At 36.3% G+C, this 20,497-nt stretch overlaps 1 protein-coding gene and 2 long non-coding RNA genes across 5 annotated transcripts; all 3 read right to left on the reverse strand.

Moving 5' to 3' along the window:
• Nucleotides 1-359: 359 nt before the first annotated feature.
• Nucleotides 360-2,125, reverse strand: LOC110937401. Its single transcript, XR_002590766.2, has 4 exons — nucleotides 2,033-2,125; nucleotides 1,235-1,349; nucleotides 984-1,139; nucleotides 360-846 (listed from the first exon to the last, which is right to left on the reverse strand). It is a non-coding gene; the product is annotated as an uncharacterized LOC110937401 (long non-coding RNA).
• An 85-nt stretch (nucleotides 2,126-2,210) lies between these two features.
• On the reverse strand, nucleotides 2,211-4,353 carry LOC110937400. Of its 3 annotated transcripts, none has more exons than XR_002590765.2 (7): nucleotides 4,171-4,353; nucleotides 3,886-4,022; nucleotides 3,721-3,805; nucleotides 3,374-3,593; nucleotides 3,108-3,242; nucleotides 2,379-2,467; nucleotides 2,211-2,279 (listed from the first exon to the last, which is right to left on the reverse strand). It is a non-coding gene; the product is annotated as an uncharacterized LOC110937400 (long non-coding RNA). The 3 variants fall into 3 exon arrangements; XR_002590764.2 differs by having other exon boundaries at nucleotides 3,113-3,242; nucleotides 4,171-4,352; XR_004890628.1 differs by lacking the exon at nucleotides 3,374-3,593 and having other exon boundaries at nucleotides 3,113-3,242; nucleotides 4,171-4,349.
• A 14,223-nt stretch (nucleotides 4,354-18,576) lies between these two features.
• LOC110935114 lies at nucleotides 18,577-19,252 on the reverse strand. Its single transcript, XM_022177680.2, has 2 exons — nucleotides 19,133-19,252; nucleotides 18,577-18,928 (listed from the first exon to the last, which is right to left on the reverse strand). Exons 1-2 carry the CDS (start codon nucleotides 19,193-19,195, stop codon nucleotides 18,653-18,655), a joined length of 339 nt encoding a protein of 112 aa, XP_022033372.1. The 5' UTR covers nucleotides 19,196-19,252; the 3' UTR covers nucleotides 18,577-18,652.
• Nucleotides 19,253-20,497: the final 1,245 nt, after the last annotated feature.

Below are 20,497 nucleotides of genomic sequence, written 5' to 3' on the forward strand. Positions count from 1 at the left end.
AATAAAATAAAGGCAAAAGTTTCCTTAACAATGATAAATGAACAAAAAAGACTACAAATTTCCAAAAATTTCTTTTTTTTTTGGGTAAAATTCCAAAAATTTCTTTGTATACAACATTTGCGGTCTTATTTGTAGCATGGCCATCTTTATCTGTTAACAACATCTTTAAACCGGCTCTACTTTTAAATCCTTCAAGAAAGTAATCTCGGATGGAGGTATCCTGTTAAGGCAAAAAACAAACAAACATATACATTAGTAATTGATAAATGCTACATGTTGGATAATAAATATGCTTATAATGTAATTAGAGGGTCCAAAATAGTAATTAACCACATACATTGAAGGCAATGGTGTAGCCAATGAGCAATCCTTTTTTGACATTGCAGAAGCAGATGAGGTATCCAGTTTAGACATTTGTTAAAGAAGAGAGAATGAAGAATAGAATTAAGTGTGATTGTCCAAATGGTTTCATGGATTATATAGGGGTGGTACCTTAATGTTTTTTCGAAATTATCTAGAGAGCAGGATATAAGACAACTATTCTATTTTGAGCAGCCTGTTTTTGAGCATATGAGTTTGAATTCTTGTGTTGAAAAGTACTGTACTTTTTTGTACAAAGGGTTTTCAGTTTTTGAGAAGTTTTTTTTAGCATATGAGTATGAATTATGTGTTTGGAGAGTACTAAACTTTTTGGTGCAAGGGTTTTCATAAGACATTAATGCTTATTGTCCCTTATAGTTGACATTTGCCTGCTGTTACTACTGAACACTGCTTCCTGGTGTGCAACTGTTCATTTCAGCTTTTTGACCTTTGTCTTTTGTTGTCATATGTGTTGACAATATTCCTCTATATCAAAAATAGGTAGTTGCATTAGGGTAAGTATGTTGAGGACTACCAAATCAATGCCAAAAATAATGACAACTTGTAGAAACTAAAAAAAAATTTACCAACAAATCGAAGGAACCAGGTAAGGAACCAGGTACCTGATAGTTATTAGGACAATCACCAACTAATCCAAGTTCGTCCATGTAGGATCGAGCACAACCATTTGGGCAAACCATTGACTCTTAACTACTATCGATTCATTATATGGGAGACCAACCTGAGATCACAATACCAATGCATGTTCGCCGACCAACCTACAATAAGAAATGAATGCTCAAATCAGACCAAACATTAGGATCAAAAGGGAGTGCAACTCAAGATCAAAGCTTTAAGTATACATTAGACACACATTTTCTTAGTGGGAATGAAGGTTTTAGATCACCATCTTCTAGCAGCCACTAAAAGCAATTGTATATGTCAAAGACAATTGCTCAACAGTCAACACATGTGCAAGCTAAATCCTCCTACAAAAATGCATAAAAAATAAATAAATATAAGACGTCCAACCAGATAAAAAAGACATATTCAACAAAAAAGAACAACAAAAGAATTCATATCTTACTTCATGATGCAACACTAATGTGCCATAAAGATTTATTCCCATCCTTTTTTATTGTAAGAACACATATAGGTGTTTATAGAGGTGGCAAAAAAACGGTTTGTTAACCAGAACCGGTTATTAACCGGAACCAGTAGACCAGTAACCGGTTCCTAGTTAATATTAACAGTTGGTTCGTAGCTAGTTATAGATGTATAGGATGGTAATCGGTTATTTTTAGCGGAAAAAAAACGTAAAAATGATGAAAAAAATTGGAAAATAACCGGTTACTTAACCGAAATAACCGGTTATTAACCGAACTGGTTAAAGTAATAACGGGTTAAAGCAAAAATGAGAAAATAACCGCTTGAACTGGTTACTGAGATTAACCGAAATGTGCACTTCTAGTGTTTGTTTAGAAAGTCTATTTGATTATTATTGAGTCAATTTTAGTTTTTCAAAATTCGGCTTGAGCTACCAAATTTAGGTTTACTCTATAAAAGAGGGTTTTATGTAATGGTCTAAGCATTCAATATTATATCAAAAAAGTGATCATAAAATTTAATTTTGTAATTACTTCCACTGTATGTCAGTTTATGATAAACTAACCTGAGATAAGATTATAGGTCCACCGTGAGACGCATAAAGATTCTCGTCCTTCATCATGCTAACTATCTTGGTTGTAAACCGTTTCATTTCGGCCTAAAACATACATGATTTAGTCAGCAAACGGTTGGCCAGATAAGGAAACTTTTGAAAGTTGAAACCAAGTTAGAGAAAATTATTAATCTTAAACGGCTCGTTATCAGTTCGAAGCTCGATTCCTGGTATGAAATGTAACCAGAGCGGAAATCCACTATTACGCGAAAAAAAAGAGTTAATGCATAAACACATAAACACGAAGTTTTGGAGCATTGTGAATATTAAAGACTGTAATTATTTAATTAACACTAACCCGTAATTCCACTCGGCACAAACGTAAGGACCGATTCGAAGATGAACATAAAGACCAGCATCGGAGTAGAACCCATTGCTAGTGTCTATCTACATTCATAGTTAAAGAAAGCGCATGTTAATCTTTGTTAATGGGTCAAAAAACTAAGTAATGTATGGATATGTCTCAACGGATTCGTTTTTTTTGTTTTCTGGTTATGCGCTACGCCTCAGCACCGTTTTTGCACCTAGTCGCTCGCCTTTTTGCGCCTCAACACCGTTATTTAAAAAAAAACCCATTTTTGCGCCTAGGCTACCACCAGGCGCTATAGGTGCGCCTCGTTGCGCCCAAGCACCTAGGCGCGCACTTTTTGCACTTTTGACAACACCGTTTTTAAAAAAAACCATTTTTGCGCCTAGGCTACCACCAGGCGCTATAGGTGCGCCTCGCTACGCCCGAGCGCCTAGGCGCGCGCTTTTTGCACATAAGTATTTGTGATATTTGAATGTATTTTGGGTATTAACTTTGCAATACTAAATGTGGTAGTTAATCCCAAACAGGGAATTTAAACTTTTCAGCTAAAAATAAGAGGTCAAACATGTTGAAAATAAGGCTTTTAGTCTACTAAATCGTTGTTTTAGTAGGAAGATTTTTATTGTAATAAGTAATTACATTGCTTTTCTTACTATATTTAAGGCGTAAACGTTTTAAAAATATAGAACAAATGGACAACACCGAACCCATTTCAACCTGACCCGTTAAAAATGTGATGCTTGCTAGTTGCTTCGTAAAATGCTGAAAATATATGCAGACCCCAGCATCTTCACTTGCAGTAAGATCATTGTCTGATGAAATTACGACTTCGTCCTAGTCTTCGTCTTCGTACTACAGCATGATATCATTGGTAAGTAAATGTGGAAATTTCAACCCATTTACTTATTCATGGGTTGATTTGAGTTATAAAAATGTTAGCTAAAAATAGGAATGGATCAAGCGGGTTGAAACTTGAAAGTCACCTGATGCCTATTTTTAATGCATAAATCAGATTTTAAACTGCAACATGACACTCTCCAAAAGCATAACACGATTAACATTGTTCTTGTTAACATGATACATATCAAATTTATCATCTTCTCCATGAAAAACCGATAAGCATCAAGTGGAAGTTGCTTTCCGGTCTTGGTTCGGGTCACTGGTTGGGTCGGTTTGAACCAAGTTCTGCACAGTCCTAAAGACCTATATATATTTTTTTAATAAGAATCCAAATCATATATAATAGAATCTTTATATACTTATTTAGAATAAAAAATAGTGTAAAGATTAAATACAAATGAGTCTTAAAATGAGAAGCGGTCAGATGTACCAGAATTTGTGGGAGGTGGTAGCGGTGGATCTCACCCCTAGTCTCTGAATTATGGCCATTGTATGATCTGCCAAACTATGAGAATCTAGCAGGGCAAGCGCACAAGACGTTTAAGGTTTCTGAAAGTCTAACAACTAAATATTTGAAACAGAAGAAAGAGCATACCACTAATAAATCTGTGCATACGACCCCCCTTATCTTGAATTTTGAAAGCAAATGAATTACTGAACTGCCAGAAGAAAAATCAAACCATAGTCGTTATCAAGGCACTCAATTCCATTAGGGTATCATCAAAGTTGCAACTGGAAAACAAAAAACAGAATCAGAATCAAACAAACATACGAGTAATGAAGTGAATTGAAATTGTTGTTGAAAAACCCTAATTTCTTTTAACCACAACCATACAAATAGGAAATAATCGAAACCTAGAAATTGGCAATGAAAACATACCGTATTACGGATCAAATCGTTGGTATCTTCCGGCGATGGTGAGGGTTAGGGTTAGAGAACACTGAATCACATATGCGAGAAGATAGGGTTTGTGAGAGCGATGGTTGGTAGAGAGAGAGAGACATTGGTATGATGCAAGGGCAGAATAAAAATCAAGACAACACATTTGGGCAGTGGATCCGGGTCAGATACCAAGTACCCGAGCATTAACCCGATTAAAAGAAAGGTGAAGGGGTCTATAACATTGACACATAGGATTGTGATGGTGTGGCTAGTCTAAATGTTTGCCAAGTGTCCACATGGTTAGTTATTTATTAGAGGAGATAGATATATATATATATATATATATATGTTTTGAAAGGTAAACTTCAGAATATTTCTGCTTTCAAGTTTCGAGTGGTGTATTGTAGGGTTGAGATCCTGTACTAACTGTAAGAACTGTAAGAATAGATCTAAACCATTGATAGTTTAAATCAAGGATTGTGGTTAATTATAAATAAAACCCTTATAATTAAAAATTAGTACTAACAAGTTAGGGGTAATTTCGTAAAACTGCTAGTCATTTGACCATTTTCAATTAAATACAAATTCCACCAAAGTTTTTTAAACTAAAATAACTTTTATATACTTCATTATTTTTTTAAAAAAAAATATACTATAAAATCAAGTATTTTTTATCTTTAATATGAGTACCATATTGCTATACCTTTTTTTATTTATAAAAGTAACTTTTAAAAAAGTTACCAAAAGTTGTTTTATAATTGTGCTGATAATGTGTTGATTATGTGTTAATTACAATATAATACAAACAAACACCAAAAGTAGATAGAATCAGCACATCAGATGTGCTTATAATGGAGAACGATTGAGGATGTTGTGCTAATGTCGTTTATGTTGATAATGGAGAACGATTGAGGACGATGTGCTGATAGTGGAGAACGATTAAGGATGTTGTGTTAATTATATAGTGTTGTACTGATTATATTTTTTGTGTTAGTTCCTACAGGTTGGTTCGATCATGGAGAGTTACTAGATCATGAATATGTTAAAAAATTCAAAATTTGATTTGAATTAAACTTGCATGGATTTAGGGATGTTTTAATATTATTTTTAATTAGTTATAAATAAATATGATGAAAATGTCTAAATTACCCCTAAACTAATTTTTTATTGAGGGACACTTGTCAATTATGTGTTGGTTCTTACGGTTCTTACAAACATAATTGTTTGTATTTGGTCCCATTCCGTCTATTGTATACACTCGTAATGTCTTTAAAAAATAAATGAACAATTATATATTTTTTTTAATTATGATACTTTTATTTTTAAAAGTAGTTTTCTTTGTATTACTATTAAATAAAACTTACATCTTAATTAAGAGGTCTAAAGTAAAAACCATGAAACATTTGAAATGTTAATTGAATCCGAAGTCCAAACCACTAACAGAAGTTTTCCAAAAGCATGAAATGAAACAGCCATGACATACTTGTTCGGTAAGCAATATCCTTTATAGACATAACTGATAAATGATTTGTAAACATGAAATACATACATATATCAATATCATATACGTAAGATGCAACACTTATATCACATATTCCTGACTTTGACTATACAAGAGATAACTTTATCTTCGTCCGAGCTAAGAATGTGTGTTTTTGCCACTCACTACTAGAAAATAAACCTTTAATGACGCGCAACGTGTGTCATTAAAGGGTAATGACACGCGAAAGCACGTCAAGGGTGGGGACACGGGATATCCCAACACGGTTTGAAGGTCTTGGGCGGTATCTGGAGGTGGAGGCGGTGTTTCCGTCGGTACTGTCATGTCACATCACATCACTTTTCCATCCCGCTTCGGCTTCCTCTCTCATTGCGACATCACCCATCACTCGTGCCGAGTCCACAACCACCAACGTATTACGACATTTACATGGAGGAGTGGTTTGCAATCTATCCATTCTCCCTTTGTGTGTATACTCACATATCACAATAATGTGAGTTAAAGATTATTTTTCCCGCTTATATTATCTTACCCATTCGTATTATATATGTTAACTAGGTTATAACTCCGTGTATTACACGGGTTGAATAAATGAATTTTTTCTATAAATAATAAAACAATATATTTTTAAAAACATCTTTTATTGCATGGGTTGAATAAATATAATTTTATATATTAAATAATAAAAAGTTATATCTATAAGAACCATATTGTACGGATTGAATAAATATAATTTTATATACTAAATAAAAAAGTTATATCTTTAAAACAGCTTGTTTTACACAAGCTGAATAAATGTAATATTGTTTACCAAATAATAAAATAATACATATTTAAGAAACCTCATTTATTACACGGGTTGAATATTTTATATACCAAATAATAAAAAAGTTATATTTTAAAAAATATGTGTATTACACGGGTTGAATAAATGTAATTTACGTTACTAAATAATAAAAAAAATATATATCCTTAAAAAGAATCTTTTAATATCTGAGCCCACACGTCTTTTTTTTTTTCTAACATTTTTGGCCCCTACCAAAAGTGTTAGAAAAAAAGACGTTGGGGTCCAAAAGAGTTAGAAAAAAAAGATATTGAGGGTTCAGATGTTAAAAAATTGCTTTTTGGGTAAAAGGGTAAAAGTGATATAATCAATGGGTCAAAATCATAATTTACTCTACTATCAAATTAGATATCTAAGTTTGAATTTGAAGTAAATAGATAAATATAAAAATAATAATTAAACTAAATAATATCTAGTAGGAGGATTATTTATAATTAATTAAAAGAGATTAAATTAAAATTATAATTATCCATAAGACATAACCTAATATGATGACAAGTGTCCTCAAAGTGGTTTCTTTTATTATATGTATAGATAGATTTAAAAAAGTTAATTGAAAAAATAATAGCGATAAAACACAATATTTTTAAATCTTCATTACGGGTTTTGTAACTTAAGTCATATGTTAATATATAGTTTTGTAAATACCAAGTCTACAAGACTAACTATTTATAGTTTAACAAGAAAGGTATCTTGCCGCGACGCGGCGGGGCCATGAAAAATTTTCAGCTATTGTATCGGGTTGTTAAAATATATTAAGGGATCTTTTTTTTTTCTCACAAGTTATACAAATAATTGCACCATAAACCAATCTTGCTCATTTACCTTTAATGATACCATAAGTTCATTTTCCCATGTAACTTCACAATTTTTGCATATATGTAACTATGTTTAAATTTTTATTTCCATGGTAGATCAAAACCAGCAAAATCATCACAACAATAGTCACCACAACCATCACAACCGCCAACACCACAACTGTCAAAACCAAAGTCGAAAAAAGTAAAAAAGAGACTGATTCAAAGATCATCATCGCCATAATCAACAAAGCACGACTCAGTGCCGCCACGGTTGCAACCAGAGTTGCCATGCCAAGTAGCAGCCATCATCATCACCAGATAGAACACTCGCATGCAACAACCTTCCAAAACAGTTGATCAAATAAAGACCAACAATCCTACAAACAACAGCGCTGACAAGGTGTCGCCGCACAACCACCGTGGTTCCACCACATTTCCGCTGTCACTCCGTTATCAGAACTGGTGGTTGGTCCGGATGTCTGATTTTGTAGATGTAAATCATATTTAAAGCCAAAACAAACCTACAAAAGCTAAAAAAACAAACCACACCTTACACAAACACAAATACAAGGTTCCACAAAATCCGCCGTGGCTCCGCCACCGTACGTGGTGGCCGGCTACCATGCCAATCAGTCTGCCACTCTCTCTCTCTCATCATCTCTACTTACACATATGTGTGTGTTTCTTTGGACCTTAGACATTAGAGAGAAAAGGAGAAGAGATATAAAGTTAGAAAGAGAAAGAAATCTCTGGAGTTGTGCTTAAACCACAAAACTCACGAAATCAACCCATTGTTTGTATAGAAAACAACCAAACAATGCCACAAAAGTTAAGAAACCAGCCCATATGGCTTCAAAGGAAAGCAAAACAAAGGTTAAGCATAATGTACAAACCACATTTGCAAGAAAAAAAGTAAAAAAGAGGCTCAGATTCAAAATCCTCATCGCCATAATCAACAAAGCACGGCTCAGTGGCGCTACGGTTGCAACCGGAGTTGCCATGCCAAGTAGCAGCCATCATCATCACTGGATAGAACACTCGTATGCAACAACCTTCCAAAACAGTTGATCAAATAAAGACCAACAATCCGACAAACGACAAGGCTGACAAGGCGCCGCCACATAACCATCGTGGTTCCACCACATTTCCACCTTTAAAAGCCAAAACAAACCCACAAAAGCTAAAAAAACCATACCTTACATAAACACACAATACAAGGTTCCACAAAATTCGTCATGGCTCCGCCACCGTACATGGTGGCTGGCCACCATGCCAATCAGTCCGGGACACTCTCTACCTCTCTTTCATCATCTCTACTTACACAAATATGTGTGTGTTTCAAAAATCAGAAGAAACAAACAAAAACCAACTCCTCCGGCGAAACTCACCGGACTTCTTCACCGGCCCTCGCTCTCCTCCACTTTCACCTCCTCTACAAACCCTATTATGATGCGGTGGAAATCTATAGAAAGAGAGAAAGTAGAGAGAAAGAGAAAAGTGCAGATGTTATAGAGAGAGAGAGAAGAAAATGGGTTTAAAAACCCAAAGTGGGTATAACCCACTCAACCATGGGTATACCCTCAAATGCAAGGAAAACGATAAAAGCACAATGTACAAACCTCACTGCATACAAATGTTGTAAGTTATATTTATATATAACTAGGGTTAAGACCCGCTCGCGTTGCGGCGCGGGTACATCGTAAACATTGAATGGATTAGTCCAAACGTTATATGATGCATTAACCATAAGAAAACACACATTTCGACGTATCCAGTTGAACTCAATGTAACCTGTATAAGCATTGTGATTGGATCAAACGTAAAGTAAATCAAATTCATATCTAACAATCATAATGTATTATATGTGACCCAACTCATACATAGAAAACGTAATGGGTATGAAGGAAAATATGCACATGTAATCGAAAGAGATTAATTAGAGCTTTCGAAAAAAGGGAGAAAAAGAAACCATAATTTGACTCCACTCAGTTTGAAACAAACTTTATGAAACATACGTAAAATAAACACGAAAACATATATATTTGACCTGAATCATTTCCCAAAAAAGTTTACGTCGAAACGTAGAACAACTTGAATTTATATCAAAACGTACAGAAAAATATGCCCATAAAATGATTTCTTTAAACGAAAACGTATTATATTTGACCTGACTCGTCTATAAAAAAAAAGTTTACGTCGGAATGTAGAACAAATCATATTTATACATAGCCATACATAAAATATGCACGTAAAAAATAGTTTTTAAGTAAAGGAAGTATATGGGTAAACCAAAACAAAATATTAGTAAAAAATTTAATTGGTTAAAAACGTTCGTAAAACCGTGCCAAGTAGCACCAATGCCACAACGTCATTGACTCTCAACATCGTAAAAATAAAATAGATAAAATGGTAAAAATTACACTGAACGAAAGCAGACTAAAATCGTTAAACCACGCACACCCGTTACAGTGTGTTAATGCGAAGAAATTAACCAAAACGTAAAATGTAGAAAATAATAACTTAGTCGATCTAAGACCCGCCCGTTGCGACGAACTTTTCAAAAGGGAAAAAATGGACGCGTTGCGACGAGTCAGTAAAATATGAAAAACTAGAGCAAAAAACGTTGAACCTCACATGCACGCTACGACATGTTAACTCGCAAAATTTAGAACGAAACGTAAAACGAAAAACTTGCAAAAGATAAAAAGTATGGGGGACCAAAGTTGTAAATAATAAAGTGTTGTGTTAAATTATAAAAGATGAAAAAATTTGGGTTAAAAGTAAAAAAAAAAATTAAAAGGGGTTAAAATACAAAATATAAAATGTTTGGGTTAAAAGTGAAAAATCAATTTTTCTTTTTAAAACTCCCCAAGCTTGTGGTACAACTTCTAATGAACAAAAAAGTTGTTTTTTTTTTATAGCGTAATTTAGGGAATTTGTATGGGTGCTACTTTCTACACCCCCTATCTACTTTTTTCACCCCCCTCCTCTCACATACTTACAGGTGAGGCCTGCGTGGAACCGACAGTTTTCCTCTCACAACGGGGGGGTATAATCAGAAAGAGGGGGGGTGTGTATAGAATTAGCCATTTGTATAAGATAGTAATAGGGTTTCTAGCCTAGAGTATAGGGTATGTACTATAACTATAGCTTAACCTTTTTGGACTACCGACAACCATCTTTTCCTTGTGTTTCCCATGGAAACAATGTGGTCCATGTGGGTCAAATCTTTTTTTTTTTTTCCGTTATTTGATGTTTAACCTTTAAAATGGCTCCAACGCATAATTTTAGTGTTCAATCTTTAAAATGCATCCAATGCATAATTTTAATGTTTAACCTTTAAAATGCCTCCAATGCATAATTTTAATAAAGCCTAAGCCCATTCAAGCATGTTTATAATTTTAATGTTTAACCTTTAAAATGCCTCCAATGCATAATTTTAATAAAGCCTAAGCCCATTCAAGCATGTTTAAATTACGGGTACTTATTATAGATAAAATTTATGGAAATTATTTCATCCATAATCTAGTGGTGTAGTAGTATGTTGTTTGTCTTCTACAAAGTAATGTATGTTAAAATTCTTGCATGTCCAATGTTATGCGGTATTTATATGTGAGAAAATGTTGCTTTTTTTTTTTTAAAGAAAACTTCATTAGAAACGCCACCAACCCGAAAACTGGGAGGCCAAACAACACACCGAAACTACATAATTATAAATTTACACTAGTTTTCCTAAGATGAATCCTTACATTTAGATCTATTCCTGGCCCAAATAAACCCAACTGACTTCACTTCGCTAATGATCTTATCCATTCTGGCCGTCTTGTTCGCAAATCTCGATTCATTCCTTGATCTCCATTTACTCCAACAGCCTATGATAATGATTCCACGAACGAAAGATTTCTCCGGCTCCTTCAGGCCAAGGTGATTATGCACCTCCAGTAAATCCCAAAAAGAGAAAGCAAATATTTGTTGGGTACGACACCATCTGCTTATAGCTTGCCACAGGATCATCGCAACTAGACGCCCGTAAAAAGGTGATCAATAGACTCCTCTTCTTCGTTGCAAACATAACATCTTGTGTCTTGAATACTTATATTTCTCCTTTTAGATTGTAGATTTGGTTAAGTAAAGTGAATAAGTGGTTAAAGAATAATTATACAAATTGTGTAATATACTTATATATTCATAATAATTAGTGTTTAATTTTTTTTATAAATTCATAGTGTTTTTTTTTTCTAAGGAGGGCGGTTGAAAATTTTCAAGGAGTGCGGTTGAAAAAATCCAAGGAGTGCGGTTGGGATTTTCGACGAAAATTAGCACTTAAATTTTTTTTCTCAAGAGGTGCGGCCGCCCACCCACCATTGTGGGTAGGTCTGCCCCTGGATGCTAAGGTTTGAGTCTAACTCGACTTGAACTGAAAATATGTAAATTTAGTTAACATTTGATCATTAAAACTTATTTACCCGATTTAAAAGAATTCTCGGTCCACCACTAACAAAAACAACAAAGCATAACCAAATGCACACACAATCAAATTTTGGAAGTTGGTGAACCAACCCCTAAATCTAGCCCCAACACAAGGGAGGTGAAAAGATTTGGACCACGCTCACCCGTTATCCGTAGTGGCTCTATCCAAATTTGTATGTGTTTGTGCTGGTGACAATGATAACAACGAATGCTTGTAGTAGTGGTGCACAAATCGGGTTTTTTTAAAAACCGGGTTTCGGGTAGGATCGGGTTCGGGTAGGATCGGGTTTTACAAAATCGGGTTTTTTTAAAAACCGGGTCAGGTCCGAGTCCGGGTTCTCTACCAAAAATGTGTACCCTATATACCCGGGTTCGGGTAGGGTTCGGGTCGGGTTTTATAAAACCCGGGTATTATAATACCCTATTTCCGGGTTCGGGTCCGGTTCGGGTATTCATCGGGTAGGGTTCGGGTATGCATCGGGTTGGGAAAAAACCCGCACCGGGTATTAAAAAAACCCGACCGGAACTATGCTTATAAAATGTATCAAACATAACTCTCACACATAGACATCAAATCTATTGATAAACAGAGGCACAATTTATAAACAGAGGTACAATTTATAGTTCTTCATGTGGTTATTCTTGAACTTTATAAACAGAGGCACAATTTATTAAATACAAAAACTAATAATGATATTAAACAAACAAAGAAAATAGAAGGGCCAACATATATTGGCATATTTGTTTCCACTTGTAATGAAATATACTAAATAATTAAGTAGCGGTGGCAAATATCATTAGAAACCTAATAATTAAACAAGATTACATCAAAGTGCATACATAATTTTGTTAAGTCTTAATGCATACATAATTAAACAAGATTACATCAAAATCGGTTTTTTTTAAAAACCGGTTCCGGGTATTTATAAAACCCGGTTCCGGGTTCGGGTTCGGGTATTTATAAAACCGGGTTTCGGGTATAAACCGGGTATAAAAAAACCCGGTTCCGGGTTCGGGTTTTAGATCAAATATGCATACCCAGTCCCTACCCTACGGGTAGGGTCGGGTTCGGGTTTGGGTATAAAAAACCCGGGTTTTATAATACCCGGTTCCGGGTTTTTTTTTCGGGTCCGGGTCCGGGTTCGGGTTTTTTGTGCACCACTAGCTTGTAGGGTAGATAGACATTGTCACATTGGTGTAATTGTAGTTTGATATGGCCCAAGAGTTGAAGAGGTAGGATCACATGACTAAAAAAAGGTGAAAGTGATGTTGAAGATAGACAACAGAATGTGTGTGTATATATGTATTTGGATGTCAATGAGGTTTAATTTCGATGCACATAGCGGTAAAAACTTACTCCTCCGTATTATGCACACGACTATCAAACCGCTCCATGTACGTTATTTGACTGATCTCACGTTTAAGGTTATGATGATGATTTAAGTTTTTGTATAAGGATGATAAGTAAAAACCATGAAGGGGATAGTGTTGTCAATTTAGGGGTGCTACTAAAAGCAATTAACTGACAAAACCGAACTATACAAAAACCAACGGTTTGGTTTTGTATTTTATGAAATTCGAGAAAACCTTTTATTTTTTAATGTTTAGTAATTTATAAAAACTAGGGTTAAGACCCGCCTGCGTTGCGGCGCGGGTACATCGTAAACACTGAATGAATTAATCCAAACGTTATATGATGCATTAACCATATGAAAACACACATTTCGACGTATCCAGTTGAACTCAATGTAATCTGTATAAGCATTGTGATTGGATCAAATGTAAAGTAAATCAAATTCATATCGAACAATCATAACGTATTATATGTGACCCAACTCATACATAGAAAACGTAACGGGTATGAAGGAAAATATGCACATGTAATCGAAAGGGATTAATTAGAGCTTTCGGAAAAAAACGGAGAAAAAAAATCATAATTTGACTTCACTCGGTTCGAAACAAACTTTACGAAACATGCATAAAATAAGCACGAAAACATATTATATTTGACATGAATCATTTCCCAAAAAAGTTTACGTCGAAACGTAGAACAACTTGAATTTATACGAAAACGTACAGAAAAATATGCACGTAAAAATGGTTTCTTTAAACGAAAACGTGTTATATTTGACCTGACTCGTCTATAAAAAAAGTTCACGTCGGGATGTAGAACAAATCATATTTATACATACCCGTACGTAAAATATGCACGTAAAAATAGTTTTTAAGTAAAGGAAGTATAGGGGTAAACCGAAACAAAATATTAGTAAAAAATTTAATAGGTTAAAAACCTTTGTAAAACTGTGCCAAGTAGCACCAATGCCACAACCACAACGACTCTCAACATCGTAAAAATAAAATAGATAAAATGGTAAAAATTACACTAAACGAAAAGCAGACTAAAATCGTTGAACTACGCACACCCGTTACAGTGTGTTAATGCGAAGAAATTAACCAGAAACGTAAAACGTAGAAAATAATAACTTAGTCGATCTAGAACCCGCTCGTTGCGGCGAACTTTTCAAAAGGGAAAAAATGGACGCGTTGCGACAGGTCTGTCAAATATGAAAAAATAGAGCAAAAAAACGACTCGCGAAATTTAGAACGAAATGTAAAACGAAAAACTTGCGAAAGCTAAAAGTATAGGGGGACCAAAGTTGTAAATAATAAAGTGTTGTGTTAAATTACAAAAGATGAAAAACTTTGAGTTGAAAGTAAAAATTTCAAATGGGTTAAAATGTAAAAGATAAAACTTCTATGTTGCAAGTGAAATATCAATGTATTTAAAAAAAAAAAAAAACTCCCCAAGTTCGGGATACAACTCCTAATGCACAAAAAAAAACTTGCTAATTTACATTTACATATGGAATAATTATTAACAAACTATATAGCCCAAAAATTTAGGCCCAGATACGTAACAATCAATCAATTATTAACTAACAAATAGCTAGGCCCAAAAATTTCAAGCCCAAATGGAAAAACCAAAAACTAAACCGAACTGATTGTGAAATAGAAAACCAAAAAAACTGAAAGCATATGGTTTTCAAAAACCCAAAGACCAAGTTTTCGGTTTTTGGTTCGGCTTGAGCCCAAAACCGACCCAAATGAACCGATGCACATCCCTGGTTGTCATGCATTACTTGGGTGTTAAAGTATCAATGAAGAGAAAATATACATTTTTTTCTGACTTGCTTATGGATAATAGGGTTCTTCTTCATGAATGATTGATGGTGAATCAAGTTTTGAAATTGTTTTCATCTTTCTTCTCAGCCTTGTTTAGAGGATTGTAACACACTCACTGATTTTGTTAAAAAATGAACCAATTTTTTTGGTAAATAATATCCTAAAACGTTCAATACGTCTTGAAAAGTGAATATACATAATAAACTACGAGTATTTTTTACACCCAGCGAGTTCAAGGGCTCAAGTCATCAATGAGACTTAGCTGTGGGAGCCACCGTGGGCAACCCAACCCACACGAGCATATTAGAAATCCATTTCAACGCTAGTAACCCAAAGCCATTAGAGGGGACGGGGCGGTCCCGTGATGGCCATTGAGAACGCGTGAAACAACCACGCTACACCGCCGCCAGTCAATTCATAACGCGTGGAAATGTAAACGCGTTAACCTGAGCACGCGTTAAACTTTTGAGTTTTATAGGGTATGACTTGTACATTGTGCATTAATACTTGTATATTGGAATCCCCATCACTAGTGATTCCACCCCTCCTACATTTCTATCACTAGTGATGGAAATTGGATTGATGACATGGCATTAGTTGATTGGATAGTGGGAGTGATGGAATCCATCACTAGTGATTCCACCCCTAGTCCCCTTATATGAATCCTTCTTAACATTATATACATATACTATATTCCAAATTTTTTTAAAATTACTTGCTTCAGTAATGTTTTTGGGTTTCTCTAAATATGCTTGCTCTATATGTTTTTTTCTTCCAACATTATACTTATCAACAAATGTATGGAAACATACAGATCAAATGGATCAAGAAGCTCCTGAAGTTATGCCACAACCGGACGAAAAAGGTCAACTGGAAGATCAATACCACTCTTAACTCCTAACATTATCTTTCTTTAATCTGCTTTTGTCCGTTTGTGTTGTTCCACTACATCCATGATATATTGATTCAACTGGTTGCCAAAAGTTTTGGTAGAGAATGATGTAGCAACATGGGCTCGGGCTTTCGAGCCCATATTTTCTGCCAACGAGGGGTCCTTCAAGAACTTGGCCATGGCCAATGAGAAGCTTTGTGGTGACGGGTCACACAAGAACCCTGTCTCTCCATCTTTCACGCTCTCCACCGGGCCACCGCTATTGCATGCTATCACGGGTTTGTGGGCCGCCATTGCCTCAAGTGGAACTATACCAAAATGTTCATCCTGTGAATTACAACCACACCAATCCTTAGTTACATCAGAGTTATCAAAAGCGATCGCTTTTGGCGCCTAGGCGCTTTTTGAGTTATCATCACCATCATCAATAGTTTCAGCCCAGAGTCTGTCAAGGCGTTTTGAGCAAAGGAAGTATCCAGTAGACAGTAGAGGAGTTGCAGAATACATTCGAGCTCTAGTAGCCCCTAATGCCATTGCTGAATATCTTTCTGATGAGCAAATTTTGTTTTATTTTTGGAAAATTTTTAAATTTTGTTTTATTTTAAACAGTTGGCGATGGCATACATGAAGAGGGCAACATGCCTCCACCCTGAATGTTCCAAGTAGGGGTGTAAACGAGCCGGGCCGAGCCCGAGCTCGACCAGGCTCGAGCTCGGCTCGTTAGGTTTGTATGAAGCTCGAGCTCGGCTCGGTTCGAGCCTACTTCTTTGAACTCGAGCTCGGCTCGCGAGTAAAACCCAAAGCTTGAGCTCGGCTCGATTCGGCTCGAACTATTTTGGGAACAACCTTAAACGAGCTAAAAGCACGGCTCGAGCTCACTTCAACATCACTTAAACGAGCCAAAGCTCGGCTCTAGCTCGGCTCATCAATGTTATAATCATTATTAATATATTATATATAAAAAAATTAAAATTTTGTGTGGGCTCGTTTAGGCTCGCGAGCCTAAACAAGCTTGTATTTCAGGCTCGAGCTCGGACTCGATAACAAAACGAGCTCTATTTCAAGCTCGAGCTCGGGCTCGGACTCGTTAAGGCTCGGCTCGTTCGAGCTATTAACCGAGCCGATCACGAGTAGCTCTCGAGCCTCTGGGCTTGTTTACATCCCTAGTTCCAAGGAGGAGCCTAAGAGAGAGGCGCCCAGTTGATAGGTACTCTCCCGGGGCGCCAAAGCGAAAAGGGCTGCACTTGCATCAGGGACAAACTTGAACAAACGGCTGGGAACAAGGGTGGACATTAAAACATTATTATGTATGTACTAAACTTGAACATGTAATTATGGTAGTAAGGTCATCGAAATTGTGTCGCAGGTACCTATATTTGTCATAATGACAATTTTACCCTCAGTCTATATAACAGTTATTTTTGGCACCAAAAAAACTGACAATTACCCGCCATTAACCACCTTCTTAACTGCCATTCTTTGATGTATAAATAGGGCTGCACTTGCATCATAACATTTACCAAGACATTAAACAAAAACTGTTTTTTGTCCATCATAATTGCGAGAGGGAAAGAGGGGCTGTGCAGTGTGATTGTGTCGAGTTTGTGTATTGTGACTAGAAGTTCAAATATAGAGTGTCTGGGACCAACAATATTGACTTGTGTGCATTGTTTGTTGATGTATATATCTCTAGTAAAAACATGTATTTTAAGCTAGAAGCCACATTTAGAAGGCCTTGGGTCGCAATAATCTTTAACTTGATGAAAAGCATGATGCACTAGGGGTGAGCATATTTCGGTCCAACCCGAAATTATAAACGAAAATAAACCGAAACCGAGCCCGACCCATTATAAGCGGGTACTATTCGGTCTTTGCCCAAATGAACCAAGTGACACAAAACAATGAATATTTCTACAGTAACTTGTTGCAGTGAGAAACTTGTTGATTTTATAAATCAAACATGTATAGAATTCAGAGTAAGAGAAATACCTTTCTGATGCTCAAGATTTTTGAGTAAATATTGCTACAATAATTTCCCCAAAAAATACCCAACTTGGTTAATATATTTGGGGCCAAACTATCTACACACCGAGTGTGTAGATAGTCACCCTTAAAAGGTGTTTTTTGTCCTTATATGCACACCTTGCAGCGTCGAACTGTGTCCAAAACGCGGCGCTTTGGTCCGGTTAACCAGACAAAGACTGACGGGTGTCTGACGGGTCTGTTGACCGGACCAAAACGCCGAGCTTTGGCTGCGTTTTGGTCCTGTCAACCAGACCGGGTGTCAGTCTTTTGTCTGGTTGATAGGACCAAAACGCGGCCAAAGCTCGGCGTTTTGGTCCGGTCAACAGACCCGTCAGTCTTTGTCTGGTTAACCGGACCAAAACGCCGCGTTTTGGCCACAGTTCCACACTGCAGGGTGTGCATATAAGGACAAAAAACACCTTTTTGATGTGTAAATAGGCAAAATGGTGTGTAGATAGGTACACCCTTGTAAAATTAACATTACATATGATTAATATATTTGTAAAATGCAAAGTATCATAGCATACATTCTCCACTTCTTGAGGAGTGAACACAATAGAGTCTAGAACAACAAAGTTCGAAAAAAACACATAAAAACAACAGAGTTTGCTAAATAGAGTCTCCAATATAATAATAGCAGGAAAAACTTGTGTTTCTTCAATCTGGTAGTGGCGCTTTGATTTTCGTCAGCTTCCCTTTAATCAGGTTGGCCCTCTGATCTGGATTTCCATTCAGAAAAACTCTCATATGGATCTTGCTTTTAGTTACAATTTTTTCCGCTTCTTCAATGTCATCGAAATCCATTCTTCCAGAAAATACCAAATCAGAAAGAGTCTTAGATACTTGTTCTTCAATGTCCGGACGTGAAACGGAAACGGAAAGGGAATCAAAACTTCGCTTCCCACTACTTCTGGAACATGATTTTTTGATGGGATCACTAAGGCACCGGGGTGTCCGAAGATGCTGAATAATCTCTGCTTTTCTTTCTCCCTCATAGCAGAGACTAATATTCGGTCACTCGGCGACAGCTTGTTACGATTCTACAAACCACAAATGTATATGAGCTTCATAAAAAAAAAAAAAAAAAAAAAAAAAAAAAAAAAAAATTCAAAATGTAACCCAAATTTAGAGAAGTCTTCAGATGGCAGACAACCAAAAATGCGACCAAACTGGAAGATTAAATTCGTACAAAATAACCAAAAAACGCCTAAATTTAGAGAGTAGAGAGATAGAGCAAGACTTACCTTCGATGAACAATGTGAGTTTTCTTCTTGTTCAAGACCATAGCGTCTTTTTCTTGTTCTCATCTTAAAGTTAATATGTTATGGTTGAGATTTTAAATTTAATGACTATTGACATGGGGAAGGAGGAGGACGCAGGGTTAGACCGCCCGTAGTGGGGCCTTTTTTTTTAAAAAAATTGCCCGAAAACGTCCGAAAACGCCCAACCCCCCATTACAGGGGGCGTTTTAAGACGTTATTTTCGAAAAAAAAATCCCTCCGGCGTTTTAAATATAACGCTTAAATCGCATGGGGCCCACCAATTTCGACCATTTTCAAACGGTCACATTCCTTTATTTTTTTTTAATTTTAAATATTCCCCACTATATATATTTACCCCACATTCACACCATTTTTTATACAAAAACTCACTATCTCTCCCACTTTCCTCCAACTTTTATAAAAAAAACCCACTTTCTTCTAATTTTTATACAATCATGCATCCATACCGCCCTCCTTTTGGTGTCCCCGCTAGACCCGCAAACCCGAACACAACCCAACCGCAAACCCCGTACAACCTTCAAGACATGGACCCGAGCTTTTTAACTTACGCGGCTTACTTGAGTGGCGCCCCTCCGTTTGTTCCTCCCACTTTCGGCTATGGTCAAGCCGGCGGGTCTCAACCGTCACAACCCGAAGCCGAACCCGATGTGGAAGTCGTACCGGAGACGCAACCCGAACCGGTGCAAGAAACATCGAAACGCGGCAAAAGGTCGCATAAGAAGAAGGATAAGGACGCACCGAGGCGTACAAAAAATATAATCAAATGGACGAAGGAAGAGGAATACGCGTTGACTCGGGCGTTTGTCGACATTTCGGAGGACGAAGAGACCGGTAACTATTTTATATAAATATTATTTTACTTATTTTGTTAATTTTTTTTTAACAAACAACTTATTTTTTATTTTTTTTTTTTGTAGCAAACTTTCAAACGGGCCCGGTTTTTTGGGATAGGGTTCGTGCACTCTTCTTTAGCACGTGGGGTCAAGGCGAACATCGGGACAAAGACTCCATTTCTAGCAAATGGACCGACATCAACAACAAGTGTCATGCGTTCCAAGAAGTCTTTCAACGTAACTATGATAATCGGCCGAGCGGTGAAGGTGACGTGGGGGTTTTAACGAAGAGTTTGGAGGAGTTCGAGAGGACAAAATGCCCTTTCACGTACTACAAGTGTTGGGAGCTACTACGAAAAAGTCCAAAGTGGGCGGTAGTTAATCCAATGACGTCTAGTAGTAGACGTCGGGCTAAAAGGTCAAAAACATCATCCTCCGTTGACCCGTCAACTCCGACATCGGATGCCCGCAATGTTGATTTAAATGAGGCGGT

The sequence above is a fragment of the Helianthus annuus genome, chromosome 4 (genome assembly GCF_002127325.2).
Source record: "Helianthus annuus cultivar XRQ/B chromosome 4, HanXRQr2.0-SUNRISE, whole genome shotgun sequence".
NCBI lineage: Eukaryota > Viridiplantae > Streptophyta > Magnoliopsida > Asterales > Asteraceae > Helianthus > Helianthus annuus.

What these genes read in the sequence shown, in the direction of transcription:
- LOC110935114 (XM_022177680.2), bottom strand. Translation starts at nt 19,195, where the DNA reads ATGAGAACAAGAAAAAGACGCTATGGTCTTGAACAAGAAGAAAACTCA. An exon ending in ACTCACATTGTTCATCGAAG is followed by an intron (nt 18,929 to 19,132) that starts GTAAGTCTTGCT and finishes TGTGGTTTGTAG; the next exon opens with AATCGTAACAAGCTGTCGCC.